General features: G+C 37.1%; 1 protein-coding gene across 4 annotated transcripts in view; it reads right to left on the bottom strand.

The window, feature by feature from the left end:
* Positions 1-16,403, bottom strand: part of LOC140626176 (orofacial cleft 1 candidate gene 1 protein-like) — a 187,607-nt gene that overhangs the window by 122,826 nt on the left and 48,378 nt on the right. For all 4 annotated transcript variants that reach the window (XM_072813781.1, XM_072813780.1, XM_072813783.1 and 1 more), the window contains 2 exons: positions 5,132-5,176; positions 4,276-4,362 (listed from right to left, as the gene is read on the bottom strand). In XM_072813781.1, the coding sequence (XP_072669882.1) occupies positions 4,276-4,362; positions 5,132-5,176 (132 nt within the window). The remainder of the gene's footprint in view (positions 1-4,275; positions 4,363-5,131; positions 5,177-16,403) is intronic.

Genomic DNA, 16,403 nt, shown 5'->3' with positions numbered 1-16,403 from the left:
ATCTTAAAAATAGAAATAATGGCAGCTACTTTGGACAGTTTTGCACTGGTTGGCCAGAGCTGCCATGTCGAGCTGAAGGCACCCCTTGAGCACCGAGGAAGTAATAATAACTCATGTGTACAGAAGGCTCACCATGTTTGGGATATTATGCTTCGCACTTCCCATTCATTTCATCATTAATGCATAACTCAACAAAGACTTCTCAAGTCAAACTCATGCCCTAGCCAACAACTGTGCTAAACTTTAAAAAATCATCAGTGAACAAGGTAAGCAGAATCTCTGCCCTCTTCATGTTCAGGAGATGGTCTAGTAGGGAAGAAACACACTTCACAGATAACCTCACTAATAAATAGTGAGTTAGTAAAAGGAGTGGAGAATTGACATTTAAGCTGAACCTTCCAGAAGAGATTACAATGGCCAGTAAGGAAGTTGTCCCAGCCTCTATGAGGGTTCAGTATACAGAAGGAGCTCCATGCATATAAAGAACAAAAGGAAGCCCATGTGGCCAGAGCATGGTGAGCAAGTGCAGGGGACTTGAGATGAGGAAGGACAGTAGATTGGTCTTTATCCTGAAAGCAACGGGCAACAGTAAGAGAGCTTCAATGAGGGATGAGCAAGATGCTGCGTGGACAACAGACTAACGCAAAAGAAGAATGGATGTGGACAAAAATAGTCCCACAATTCCAGGCAGGAGCTGGTGCTCACTTGAGACTGAGTAGGAACAACAGAGATGCTGAGAGGCAACAGAGAATAAGATCTCATATATCCTGTGATTTCCATGTCAGCACATAAATATTAGGTATCCTATAGGAGTCAAACATTATGCTAGAGTCTGAGGACATTTAAGGTTTAGTGGAAAAGAAAGCTGCTAAAGAAATAAGCATGGTGATAAATCTGAAACTAATAACTAGGATGCGTGCCAAAAGGAAACAACAGAGTGATAAGAGAAAAAGCAGCAGAATTACAGTCTGGTTATCAAGAAAAACACATTTAGTAGGTCAAATCCACGGGCCTCAACACTTCATAAGGTGTTATTTTGAATTAATTCATTATTATTAAATACAACAGGTGATGGTTAACTTGATGTGTTAACTGGGCTAGGCTGTGGTACCTAGTGGTTTGGCCAAACATCAGTCTAGATACTGCTGTGATGGTATTTTTTAAATGCGACTGGCATTTACACTAGGACACTCTGTGTAAAGCAAATCTATATAATGTGGGTGGGCCACATCCAATCAGTTGAAGGCATAAGGAAAATATGCAGGTTTCCCAAAGAAGTGATTCTCCTCCACACTGAAATATAGAAATTACACCTCCACCTCCAGTCCGTTGCCCTGCCGAATTTAGTCTCAAGACTACATATCAATGCTTGCCTGAATTTCACATCAACTGTTACCTGACTCTCTCTACCCTACCAGCCTGCCCTACAGATAGATTTGCTAGTCCCCACAATCACATGAACCACTATTTTAAAATAAATCTCCCTCTTTCTGTCTCTCTCTCTGCATATACATTTATTGTATATGTATTATGTATGTGTATATTATATATGTATTGTGTAATACGTAGAGACAGAAAGAGAGAGAGTTTATTTATTGGTTCTGGGTTCGGTTTCTTTAGAGAACCCTGACTGATCCACAAGCTAATATTACTTACATCAAATCATATACAAAATTATAAAATAATAAAATGTTGTGCAGCTACGTAGTAGATGGTACATACCGTCATTCAGGTCTATATTCCATATTAAGTAAAATATACTGATGAAGAACCAAGGACCAATTGTCCATTATTTTTACAATCTTTACTGAATGAAAATTAACATAATATTATCCTTCCAGGAGTTATTGCTAAAAAAATAAAATGGTAGGGAAACTTGGATGGCTCAGTTGATTATGTGTCCAACTCTTGATTTTGGCTCAGGTTATGATCTCAGGGTCATGAGATCAAGCCCCACATCAGACTCCATGCTCCATGAGGCAACTGCTTGAGATTCTTTCTCTTCCTCTCCCTCTTCTCTCTCTCTTCTCCAAATAAAAAAATAAACAAATAAATCCTTAAAAATAAATAAATAAAACTAAAATGAATTTTAAAATGGCGGTGCTGTTGGTAAGTTATATACACTGAAAAAGAGTTATAAATTCTATTTAACATTGAAAATTATCTAATTATTTATGTCTCTTTATATTTAACTTCCAGGAAACACAAAGTAAAAGTGGTCAATTACAGTTATAATACTGTCGTCTATTTCTTGCACATTTACTTCTTTGTGTAGGTGTTCTCAAATCCCTCTTTCAGAAGCAAGTAGAGCGCAAATTATAAACAGCTTTGCCACATCCACTGTGAGAATGAAGACCATTCTCAGCAATCAGACTGTCGACATTCCAGAAAGTGTCGACATCACTCTGAAGGGACACTGCTATTGCGAAAAATCCCAGAGGAACCCTGAGAAGAGACTTCAATCACATCAATGTAGAACTCTGTCTCCTTGGAAAGAAATAGAAGAGGCTCTGAGTTGACAAGTGATGGGAAACAGAAAAGAACTAGCTACTGTCTGCACTGTCTGAAGTTATATATAGAACATGGTCACGGGCATTACACTGGGCTTCCATTACAAGATGAGGTCTGTGGAGGCTTACATTGTTATTCAGGAGAATGGTTCTCTCGTGGAAATCTGAAATTTCTTGGGTGAAAAACACATCCACAGGGTTTGGATGAGACCAGGTATCACTTGTTCAGTAACTCAGGAAAGGTGATTTAATTCTTGAAGGAAATGACACTGAACTTGTATCAAACTCAGCTGCTTTGATTCAGTAAGCCACAACAGTTAAAAACAAGGAGAAGAGTCTGGCAGGTTGACGAATAAGATCTAAGTTGTTCAGCTACAGAAACAGAAAGATGCCGAATGATTTTTCAGACGAATTTGTGGTATTTTAAAGATGCGATAAAAGCTGTATTGATCTGATTTTTTTAAAGCAAATCATAAATAAATGTAAGAACAACCACAGTGAAGACAGATGGGGCAAACACACAAAATGCCATACGTTGCACCTTTGCTTGGGTGGCCCTCCTCAGAACCCATCCTGGCCCTGTTACATGCCTGCATGAAATAAATGCACAGGCTTGAATACCAAGCCAAAAAAAAAAAAAAAATTATCATTAACTGCAGATTTAAAATCGGAAGTAAAGACAGCTGCCTTCTCTAAACTGTGAGACCCAAAATGAACCACAGGCATTGGGCCATCACCGCTGACTAGGGAAGAGTGACCAACAATATTTGATTTCATGAAACTTGCCTGTCCGTGGGCAGAGCCATTCTTCATTCACATATCACAGAACATCTTATTAAGCCAACTTTGGTCCTTACGTCACAAAAACTCCAACAAATACAACTACCTACTGTGATCCGTGAGGAATTAAAACAGGTTTCCAGAAGAATCCAACTGATACTCTTCTCCAGAAATCATTGGGATTATCTTTCATCCCCCAAGTGCATTGGGTAAATAAAAGGTTGAGATCTTTCCAGTTTTCAATTCATCCTGATTTGAGCTACTGCTAAAAACTGCCCTGAGAGTAAGTCCTTGCCTTATCTTGTATATATGTCTTTTGATGATATCCTTGATCATCTAAAAAGAGGTGTAGTAATTGAAAATCATCTTTTAAAATAATCTTTGCATGGTGCTCGAGCCCCTCTATCTGCGAGGACTTAGCCCAGCCTTTCCCTAAAAGGTTCAGATTCAGTGGCTGGTCCCCAGCCATGGAACGTGGTCTTCTGAACTGTTATCTTACAACTGCAACTAGACCCAAGGTTACAGAAGAGGAAATCAGATCGCCACATCTTTGTGGTTCAGGAGCCAGGCGGTGGTTCCATGCCTTCGATGAAAGGAATCAACAGACACCTTGCACAGAAATCTCCTCTGCCGGATGACTTTTGCACTGCATCCCAGAATGCTCATTTTAAACTCAAAGAGCAGGGATGGCATTTGTAAAGGGATGATGCTCCTCAAACCCGTAACACAGGCCTTATAATGACACCAGACTGCTTCCGGCACCGTCAAAGGAAAGCAAATTCCTGCTTCTTCCCTCTGACCGGCTGGTTGTCCTTGATCAAAAATTACCTTCACTGCCCATCATGTTGTTAGTGGTTAAAACTCACCATTTAAATTGTAAGCCGCAAAATCTAAACGGAACTGCATGTGTGATCTTTGTCACCTCATTTTCATGAATGGAAAAGAATATTCTGACACAAAAATTGCATACTTAATTCTAGCTCACCCTCTCTGCTGACCTCCATCCCACACTGCCTTGGGTTTATTTCCTCATCCATCAGTGGGTCAAAGTAATTTCTGCTGTATTCATTTCCTGTGGAAAGTACATGAAGTAAGGGTCAGCGATTATTAGAAGCACATGAACCGAAATGTTAATTTTGAAATCGACACCAGCACAGAAGGGCCATTTTGGCTACTTTATAAGCTTAATTTTTGTGCAAGTACTTCCAGGCCCTCCCTTTTTTGTAATTATCATCTTGCAAAAGGTCAGAAAAGGTAATTCAAGAAACAAGTTCACGCTATCTTTCGGTTGCTAAAAAATTAATGAGAAAATGATCCAATGTAGACTTTAGAAGAATCATAATAACAACAACAAAAAAGCTTAAGTAAAATTATGTCGAGGGTATACTCAAGAAACAGACATTGTTGGATCATAATGATGTTTAGGGCTCACTGATCTTTTTTTTTTTTTTTTTTTTTTACCCGCGTGTTATTATCGCTCCCCGCACGTCTATTGTGTTATTTCCAGAATTCTGTCGTCGACTTAGTAGTGTCTTAATTATGAGAAACTGTAAGCAAAATTTCCATGTTGACAGTTGGATACAAAGAAAGAGGGGGAAAGTGCCAAAGAAAGAGAGAAAGAAGGGAAAGAGGAAGGAAGGAAGGGAGGGAGAGAGAAGGACAGGAGACAAAGAACAAGAAAAGAAAGCGAGAGGGGGTCCTGCTTGCAGATCTTTTCTGCTCTGTCAACTTAAGTTACATGAATGGAAGATACAAATGATGCCGTCAGAAATTTTCTTCAATACACATCCACGATCTCAACAAACAATCCCCAAATCCTCACTTTTGCATCTCTCACTTACCTTTGTCCTTGTCTCCACAATCAAAATGTAGCATCGAATAGGACCCTGTAATAGAGAAAAGGGTCTGTTATCAATTTTCCAAATCTAGTTTCATACTTCCTGCAGCCTGAAATGTATATGTCTGTTGCCAGCAATTTGCATTCAGGAAAATATAACCTACTCTGACGATAATTCGAGTTGCCTCAAACGCTGCAAAAGAAATAAAGCATCCGAGACCGGAAACAACAATAACATTGCAAGTACTGTTCTCAGGAAAGGGTTAACGTACACCAGGTATACTGTGATACCCCCTAGTATATTTGATGTAGGATCAAAAATAATCCAAACAGCAGCTCCTTTTCCAAGACTAAATGGAATTTTGATATGAACCGAGGTTTAATTTATATTTCTGGACTGGCACATTTTTGCTGTCAGGCTCTGTTCTATCAACGTAGTAAGTACAAGAACTGAAAATCTGCTTTTCCTTGAGGTCTCAATAAAGAAAAAAATAAATGAGTTTCATTTTTGTTACTTTATCTGTCAACAACTACTAGGCTGGTATGAATCTTGGCAGTATGTAATCAAAGTCTTATGTACTGCAATAACACAGCCATTCTACTTCATTCATGTAATTGTTTTGGGTTTTTTTTTTTTTTCCTCTCTACCACAAAGCACGGTGCCACGGTAAGCGCACTCTTCCATATGCTAGCAAAATAATTCGCCTATATTAAAGCAAAAGTGACCGTGCATTTCTTATGATTATCACGTACCAGCAGCAGTCAACGATGGGAACTCAGATCCAGCCTACCCACCCCCCCGCCCCACTTCAAGCCTAGATTCTTTGTCTACTGAAATGTTAGTAATACCGAGTTAATCCAGACCTTGGAGAAAGAAACAGAGTGAAGTCGAAAGGAGCCAAAAGTCTGGAGAAGTTTATTTGGTCTGTAGGTTCTCAGGCCATTTGCATCCCTGTTGTCAGCTGAGAAATGAGGGTCCCGCCCAGCTGTGCAAGAAGGAGGCCTGAGCACAGGGAGCCCCTAGGCCCCACATCACCCCCCAGGGCTCCTTGCTTCCACGAGCAACTGGGAGATGGGCCCCCAGAGGTCTACGTATGGTTTCGACATCTATGCAAATCCTTCCTCCCACATGCAGTCGGGCTGAGGCACACATGTAAGTTATAAATGCCACTCCTGGGGTGATTTATGTTGTGCTTCACTTTCTGAGATATGGCAAATAGCATTTCTACAGGTAAGGCTTATGAGGAGTCTTTACAAAGAGGCAATCCACTGATTCCCTTTAAGCATCCCAAAAGCTACACTGTATCATATCATATCATATCATATCATATCATATATAATTAATATATTTAATTCACATTTTTCTATAATTCACATTTTTATGATTCTATATTTTTCAATAATTTGTATATTTTATGTGACTCATTTATTTTTACAGCTTATGTATTTTCCACTATATTTCACATTATGTTGTGCATTGTTTTACATGTATATTATACTTGTTTATTGTCTGTCTCCCCCACACACAAAAAATCAAAAACTAAAACTTTTTTTTTTTTTTTTAATTCAAGTAAAAGTTCTCCATGAGGACAATGACATTATCTCCTTGTTTACTCCCTCAGTGGCTAGAAGTGTGCCTGGCACACAGAGGTACTCATTATACGGGAATTCATTTGTTAAATAAACCTCTCTTGGAAACCTAATGCAATACCCAAATTCTTTCCTTGTCTAGATGTTCTATCTTGATGAAATGAGCAATTTTTTTTTGCTCCCACCCCTTTATTCATCTCTTCCTTTCTACTCCCTATTCCTTCTCTTTTCTTTCTAGACCCCCTTCCCTTTGCTTTTTTAACTGAGTGCTTTCTAGGAGCCAAACATCGTGTCTGGATTTCAAAAATGAACAAACGAAACACCATTGGCCCCAGGCCTCAGAGCACAGGGAGCCCAGAGAACAGCGAAAGGAAGCAAAAGCATTCTGGTAAGATTTCATACTGTGGTAAAGGATGGAGTTCTGTTCATAGCAGGAGCATCTAGCCCACGCTGCGGATTTCAGAGAAGACTCCCTGGAGAAACTGCTATCTGAAGTAAATTTTGAAACTTCCTCACTAGTCCCATAATTGAGTTTAACTCGTGTGTTTTGGTTTTTAAGATTTTATTTATTTATTTGAGAGACAGAGACAGAGAAGCAAAGGAGAAAAAGAGAAACACAAGCCGACTCTGTGGGGAGCTCAGAGCCCAACCCAGGGCTAGATCCCACCACCCTGAGACCCGGCCCTGAGCTGAAATCAAGAGTTCAACGCTTAACTGAGCCACCCAGGCGCCCCTAACTCATGTTTGTGTACAAATTATTAAGTTGTACAGTGTCACTTTATGCTGGTATGATGTTCCATATCTACTCATTTGACCAGTATTTAGTAGGTGCCTATTATGTCAATATGTCAGCGAAAATATGCTCAAAAATCCTTCCCTTCACAGAGCTTACATTCTGAGAATAGAAGAATAAAATCAAATGAATATGTATATTTTACAGGGGTTTTTTTGGATAGTGATTTGTAACATGGGAAAAAAATAAGAGCCAGATAAAGATGATTATGCCACCCAAGGAGGAGTAGGGGTCACATCTCTTACATATGCCTTTGTTTCAAACTAAGAATGAGAACTCAGGATTAAATCACTATATTCTCAAGACTATGGAGACAGTAAAACCATAATGTTTATGATAATTTCAAGTACTTATAATTTATATATGTATTTTTATAATTATGCATAATTTATTCATGAGTAATTATAATACTTCAAATCTATTATTTGTAACTTATAATTTTGCCCATTTCTTGCTTTAATATAAATCAGCCTATGAGTCAGATAAGAATGTACTCTAAAAAAAAGAATCTATTCTAAAATATCCAAACAATTCCTCCATTTTATTGGTGTATCTTGCCCCGATAAACCAATAACTTAAATACAGTAAGCAGAGTTTAAGACAGTAAGGCACATGGAGCCTATTACAAATTTTGTAACAAAAGATTTCATCTTAACACTAGCCCCTTTGCTCATGTTTCATTGGATAGTGTCAGGATTTAATAGAGTGGGATGGTTTCAGAATAAGACGTCTATTACCAGAAGGTAGGTTACTAATAGGATAAATTTCTGTAAGTGCCCTAATCATTCAGAATATGCTTTTGGATATATCTACAATCATCTCACAGGAAAATTAATAGACCCACTGAGAAATTCAAAGTAGGGCATTTAGCTATGTACATACAACAGATTTTAATTTGGCTGATATTTAACTGTTTGTGATATTCAGATGAATAATCTGACAATTGCATATGCAAATATATATACATTAAAGTATGGCTCTCCATTGAAGCAATTGGATGCGATACATAAATTAACAAATCAATATATTGGTCTTGTAGATACTCTAGATACTCTTATTTTTATTTCCAACTTCCTAGAATTGGCTGTTCTATGTTTGGAATCAGCATCAGCTCATGTATTTCTTGGGCTATTTTTTACTGAACTGGGGGAAGAAAACACATGTACTTACCTCTGCCCTTCCACACATATCAGGTTCTCCTATCATTTAACTCAGAGCAGCACAGAATGTAATCAGGGCTTTTACTTAAATTACACTGAACATGAACTTTGGTCAGGAAATCCTCCAGTGTGCACCCATGCAGTTCCTTGGGGGCTGTAAGAGCGAGAACGAAATTGCCCACCAGAGGAAGGTTAGTGTGAATCATGGAAGTGTCTTGGCTCAACAAGGCAATCACTTCCTTTCAAATCAGCTATGTTCGCTCCAGAGGAAGAAAATCTGAATGCATCTATCTGTTCCTTGGGAGGTTTTTATTGACTCCATTCTTGTCCTCTTCCTGTGAATCCACCTGCTTCAGCTCAGCCTTTTATCACCAATCATCATGCTGTCTGTAATATACTACAAGTTAAGTAAGTTAAATAAACGCAAGGCTTGCGTGTAAACTAAATAGCTAACTAAACAGTTTACATTCTATGGTTATAACCATGCGTCTGAACACTTTTATGTTTACATTTTACAAACTAGAATATTCTCCTGAAGTTATTCCTTTTAAAGGCGTGAAGCCTCTATAATTAAATTTGATTCCCATGAACATTACGAATAAATTTGAGAAAACTTCCTATTTTCCCCTCTTTGAAAATCCAATATGAAGAACTCAGGTTTAAGTGTCCACAAGGCTGGACAGTTTACATATATGTATGAAATATAAATGTGGAAATTAGAGGCTGTAACAGAATATAGGAACTGGGAACTACATCAAATTCAAACACGCTCCACCATACTAAATCAGTCTAAATACTGTTTTATAAAGTTGATTTACAAACATATTTTAAAGGCAACTAAGGATATGAGAAGACTTCTTATTATGATAAAGAATCGTTATCTTAAACCAAATTCCTCATTATGCTAAATATTTAAACAAAACCCAAATAAACATCAAAAAAGGAAACCTAATGACAAAAACTCAAAGTATGACTCAAATGTTCACTATCAATATTATTATTCAACATTCTGCTGGAAATCTTGGCCAAAGCAGTTAGAATAAAAATAGAGCTAAATTCTTGAATATAATATATTTTATATAATTATTATTTTAAGATAATATTCTTTCCTATCATGAAAACATGAGATTTAACCAAAAAACTTTTAGAACACAGATGACATTATTGGCTAATTACTTGAAAATTACCAGATAATCATTAAGAATCATTAATTTTTCGGGACACCTGGGTGGTTCAGTCGGTTAGGCATCTCCCTTCAGCTCAGGTCATGATCTCGGGGTCCTGGGATTGAGCCCAACTTGGCGGGCCGGAGAGGGTTTCCACTCAGCAGGGAGTCTGCTTCTCCCTCTGCCGCCCTCCCCTGCTCGTGCTCTCTCTCTAATAAATAAATAAAATATTAAAAAAAAAAAACAGAATCATCAAGCTTTCTAAATACCAGTAATAGCCACTTAGAAGATAATGAGTATAGAAAGCCTACGCCCATAAAAAAAGCTCCAGAGAGCTCTCAAAAATTAATTTATAGGAATCCATAGGTGGTCATCAAGAATATTCCTCTTATTCAGAAACTCATACTAAAAGACATGAATTTTTTAACAACAGTTAAAAACAGCAAATTGAAACCATTTCCTTTTTCTTCTTTATGGAAAGGCTAACTTGTGACAATTGCTTGGCTGCGGACACTATATTCCAGAATTGGTGCCCTGCTGGACAAATTAGCTTTCTTAACTGCTTATTCTCACTTCCTTCCCAAATCTTGTGGGTATTTGAGATATCAGTGATTTGAAAATCTAAATAGGGTAATAGTTGAAGTTTGCTAACAAGTACTAATTAATTGAGCCATATTCTTTCTTCCCCTAAGGCCCTTCCTCATGGTAAATTACGAGGCATCTTAACTTTCAAACCACTGGAGTGTTGTTGAGTGCGTAACTGCTGCAGGGCTTTATCCCACAGCACCCCAAGGCACTGAGGCATCATGTGCTCCTCTGGACCTCAAATCCTCAGAGTTAAAGTGTGTCCCTAAGTAGCTAACTTCTAAACAGGAAGATCTTTCCATTACTTAAGTAATGATGATAATTTGAAGGTTAAGTATAAATATATTATTTTTTTACACATGTCTAAACGTCCTTCCAAAAATATCAAAGTAGGTTTCCTTTTTTTTCTAGTTTGAAGCCTGGTAATTTTATTCTACATAAAAAGAAATCGATGTATGTCGTGCGTAATATTGTCTGTCAAATTAGCATGTACCTAAAATTAGGCATCAATCACCTTTTAATCTTTTTTATTATGCCTTCATTCTCTTAACAATATGTCTTCCTCCTATAATGGATTATTAGATTTTGTTTAAATAATCTTAATTAATACTCTTATCTCTAAAAAAAATCTGGTAATGTATAGACATCTAAACTTTGTCTCATAAAGTGTAGGGTTCAGGAATTCCCCTGGTTTTTTAGTAAGATTTTTGGTCAATTAATCTGAGAATGACTCAGGAAAATCATATTTTCTGTTAAATTCTCTTTAATAGAAAACAAAGGTGATCTGTAGGAAACTCTAAATGGAATTATTTGGAGATTAAGGACTAATTTATACAAAAAGCATAAAATACTAAAGTCATGAAAAACTTTTCTAGCAAAATTGTTCCTAAAATGAAAATGCAACTATTGAACTCTGGTCAACATGATGACTTACGAAGCTTGGAATTTATATAAAATTTCATTGATATAGTGTAATTTTTTATTTTGGTAGAAAAATACATCTTTTAAATTTCACTGGGGGCACCTGGATGGCTCAGTTAGTTAAGCATCCGACTCTTGACTTTGGCTCAGGTCTTAATCTCAGGGTCATGAGATTGAGCCTCTCATTGGGCTCTGTGCTCAGCACAGTATCTGCTTGAGATTCTCTCTCTCTCTCTCTCCCTCCCTCTGCCCCTCCTACCTGCGTTCTCTCTACCCCCCCAAAATATATAAATAAGTCTTTCAAAATTTTTAAAAATAAAATTTTACCAAATATTTCAGAAAATGTGGGTAAACAATGTCTAATGGCTAACACACCGCATCTCTAATCTATCAGAAAACATTGTTCTCTCAGGTTTTTTTTTTTTATTATGTAGCTGTTCATAGTAGGAAAATAATTGGACTTCTGTAATATCAGCTATGTGATTTCCAGTCTAGCTTTTCTATGATTCTAAAATCCTTAACCATACTTTTCACTGTCATATAGATTCCTGTGCTCACATTTTTATTTTAAGTCTATATAAATTTCACTGGCATGTACATAAATCCAGTGGTTTAAATGTGTGAATCCATGTCTCATCAGTGAACTGGAGTAACAAGGCAATATCTCCCAATGTTAAAATCATTCTTAGAAAAATTCTTATTCCACTCAACTATGCATGACAGGTTTTCTAAAATATTATTTTACAAAGTCATCTATTGGGGGTTTCACTAACATCAACTTGAAGAGAACATTGAAAATAATTGTGCTTGACAGCTGGGAAAGCGTTAACCCATGCTTTTAATTTTAGCATTATCAGAAGTAAGAAAAGGCAACACAAATAGACATTCTGCTGATTTCCTGGGCGAATCTGTCTGATTAACTGGACTTAATCAGTTCCTTCTGAAAAGACAATAAATTAAACTTTTCTTATTCTGTGGAAATTCTCGAAACTCAAACATCTGATTAAAACGCTCTATCTCCAACTGGACATTATTCTAAAATTCTATTACCTCATTAAAAAAAATACAGGAAGGTAATCCTAAATTGATTTGTGTTGATTTGGAACTGATAAGATAGTTCATCTTTCTTATTCTCTGTAAATGCTTTCTTTATTTATTTCAGAAGGAAGAATGCTTTCCTGGGTGTTTATTTTTAGCCTTTGAAGTCAATGAAAGAGATTCAAATCACTTAGGAGCCAAATGGTGTCTACAGACACAAATCCAGGTTAGTTCAATAAACCTAAAGCAAAATTTTTCCTGCATATTTCCTTTATCATAATAACAATTGAAATGTCTCAAAGCAAACAATATATATTTTTGTAAATGTTCTATAGATTTCATATAACACTTGTTTCCTATCTTAAGGGAAAAATAGCTATAAGATCAAAACAGTTTTATGCATCATCACTTCTAAAATAATCTAGATTATGGAGGTGCCTGAGTGGCTCAGTTGGTTAAGTGTCCACTCTTGATTTCAGCTCAGATCAGAATCTCAGGGTTGTGAGATCAAGCCTCAAGTTGGACTCCCACTGAGCCTGCTTAAGATTCTCTTCCTCCCTCTATTCTTACCCCTTCCCCTCCCAATTACACAGCTCATGCCTGTGTTCTCTCTCTCTCTCAAAAGTAAAATAAAATAATCTAGGCTATGTGCACTGTGAAGAAAAACAATTCTCCTCACATATTTGCTCAGTTTGAATTATACACTTAACACACATACTTATATGCTATTTTTAGTACAAATTTTTGCATAAGTGTCTTTTTAATGGCCACACCAATCTGAAATTAGGTTTATGGTCACATTTATAACCTTAATCTGGGATTTTTTTAAGCTCAGGTACAACTGTGTTGAATTTCCTACCCTCATTTCAAACTATCCTTCATTTCTTCTGGAAGGATCTAAGGATCTAAGGATCACATGCTCAAACTAATTCCCCTCAGTGTCTTTGGAATATCCATTATTTTCTTTCTTCACTGTTCAGCCTTCCGCTTTGCTGCTGCCTAGTCTTCCTGTTAATTCCAGAGCTGCTGCTGGGGCCACCTCAAGTGAACACTGTGCCTCCAACCCTAATTTCTGTTACTCTGATTATAGATCATGGCATGCTATGTAGGTCTCCAACACCTTCTCTGATTCTGAACAAACTTTGGACTCACACCCATATCCACCCCACGTACCACTGACAATGTCAAGTGAAGAGATATATACATCATCTTTGCCTACATGGTATTCCTCTACTTTACACAAATTAGCGGGTAGAGCCACTGTGATCCTCAACAACTGACAGGGATCTCAGCTTTTATTCCAAGCCCCTCTCCCAAAATCCAAGAATAAATGCCTGGAAATTAGATCATGGGACAATATGATTGGCAAGCACTATATTATAATCAAAATCACCCTTCCTCTCTGGCCCTGAGCTATTGGCCTGACATCAAGCTTGTGTGACCAACTGTCTCTTTCCTTGGCATTAACCCTTTCCTAGAGGTCATCTTACTTTTTTTTTAATGGAAATGCAACAAGTGAGCCAGTCAAATCCCAGCTGAAAAGAGCTTAGCAAAGTTTGAATTTAAGATGAAATTTCATTGATATAGTTATAACTCTTTAATCTGATGACCAGAAAGTAATGTTTTACATTTGCACCTAATATTTAAAGGAAACTATGTTTTTTTTAATTTTAAAAAGTGATTTCTGTTGAACTTCTAAGATATTGACATCACTGACCTATCAAAAATCTATCTGTATTAGTATTGTTTTGTTTTGTTTTGTTTTTCACTAAAAAGCTATGTTCATTCTAGGCTTCTTGAAACCACAGATCCTCAGATATGCTCAGTCCTAGGCTGAACATACTTGAATTAACTAAACTGGGATTCCATTTACCTACACACACACACACACACACACACACACACACTTTCCTTCTTTTACTCATACTTCTGGAATCACCCTATAAATCATGCTATTTATAAAATAGAGGTGAAACTCTTGCCTGAGAAAATATTGCTTTTTTGAAAGTACCAGATTAATCTGGATTAATTAATCATCATCTCAAGAGTTGCCCTCAATGTGACTTTGCTGATGTAATATGTTGCATGAACGTAGAGAACTTCCACGTCTGCTGTGTTTGTTTTTGTATTTCCTGTATGTAGTATAGTGCTTAACAAATGGAAAATGCTCAGTTAATACGCTTTTCAGTAAATGAGGAGGAGGAAATGGAGAAATACATAAAGCACTTTTCATTATATATATATATATATATATATATATATATATATATAACTCCTAAGCAAAATATTGTATAAATCATTTTATATCCAACTAATCACACATAGACCACTCCTATTTTTAAATTGTCCTGATGTTATTAACTATAGGATGTGGTCAGTAAATAATCAAAGACATAGGAACTATAAGGGACAGTTATCAGATTTTTGTTTGATTGATTTGTGTTGCTCTCTTGCATCTGTTTCCCCTCCCTAACAGCATCCCAATTTCCTGGTTCCCAGTGTGTATCATCTTGATGGTCCAGTAATTTCAGATTCCTGTCTCCATATACAGAAGCCAGGGAGGGCTAACAGGACCTACTTGTCCTGCCATGATAAAACCAGGAGGCAAGCAAGTGATCTGAGCATGGCCAACCCAATAGTCTCCCCTAGAACTTTGGGCAAGCGAAGCAAGGATGGAAAGAACACTAGAAATAGCTTCCATGAAAGGCAGGGATTAAAAGGAAAGAACTTCCCAAGTGCAATGAAATAACTCACCACCAGCGGAACTGTTCTGTCCACTTTCATAATTTTTTTCCTATTTCTCTTCTAAATCCTTTCCGTAGCTTTTTCTCACATCTGTCCCACATTTCATTTTACTGCCATTTAGACTTCAGGCATTCTCTACCTATTTAGTGCCACTATATATTTAGATTATTAAATATTCCCTTTTGACCCATCCAGCCCTCAAGCCCTTGTTAGGGTCAGAACCTAAGCTGACTCCTCTCTCTTTTGAAATTCTAAGCAGTTTTAGGTTCTCTGCCACTTTCCCTCTTCCACTATTATAATTCTGAATCTCCCTTTCTCAGAAGGCTAATCATCATCAGGTCAGAGCATAGCAGGCAATGAGCAGAGAGGATGATCTGGGATCAGAAAAGCAGTCAACACCTACAAAGCATAAGTTCTGGGCAAGATGGAATAAAGGACGTGTGGCCACAAATAATCACATATATTCTTCTAACGCTTTTTTTAAAATTATCTAAAAGGTGGAAATGTATTCATATTTACTTAAAGGATGATCATTTGTGCTCATTTTAATAACACTGTGGGGGGAAATATCTAATTACTCTTTTACCTAAGTAATCAAGTCGGTAAATGACATAAATTCCCTTTTCTAAAAATACTAATAAGAAACAGTGTCCTATAATATTTAGAAGTTTCTAAATTCACATATTTCACGTATTCTTCTTCATTCAAAGACCATAACATTGCACACTTCATGTGTAATCGAAATCTTTTCTGGAGACTCTTCCAAAGGCAAGCACACAGGATGGATTTGAGTAGAGATGCAGCAAATAATTTTTGTTAAATGTTGACTACGTTCCAGAAGACAGATGGTATAATACCTACCTATGTAATGTCTGGCTGGTTTTGTCAAGATGATAATAAATCATTTCTGGATTTTCCACCTAAAGTTTCTTCTTTTTTGTTCCTTCCACTCTGCTGTACTTTTGGGTTATAAAATTTTCTCTCTCTCCATTTTCCAGAATCAGGCCAACTATCACTCATGACAATTACTACCTTTTCATGCCCATCCTCATCTTCCAGATATGGGCATAAGCCCATAGTAGTAGCTCTCGACCCCAGCTGCCCATCAAAATGCCTTATAGAAGATTTGGAATATAGACCTGCTCAAGAGTCATCCTGGAGATTATAACTGCCTAAGGATCACCAGCTCCCCAGATAACTCTGATCAGTAGCCAGCATTGAGAAACACTACCACAGGAACATAAATTCTAGTTTTAGGGATATATCAGAATGCTAAAT

This window comes from Canis lupus, chromosome 37 (genome assembly GCF_048164855.1).
Source record: "Canis lupus baileyi chromosome 37, mCanLup2.hap1, whole genome shotgun sequence".
Lineage (NCBI taxonomy): Eukaryota > Metazoa > Chordata > Mammalia > Carnivora > Canidae > Canis > Canis lupus.
This window is presented reverse-complemented; position numbering and strand designations above follow the sequence as displayed.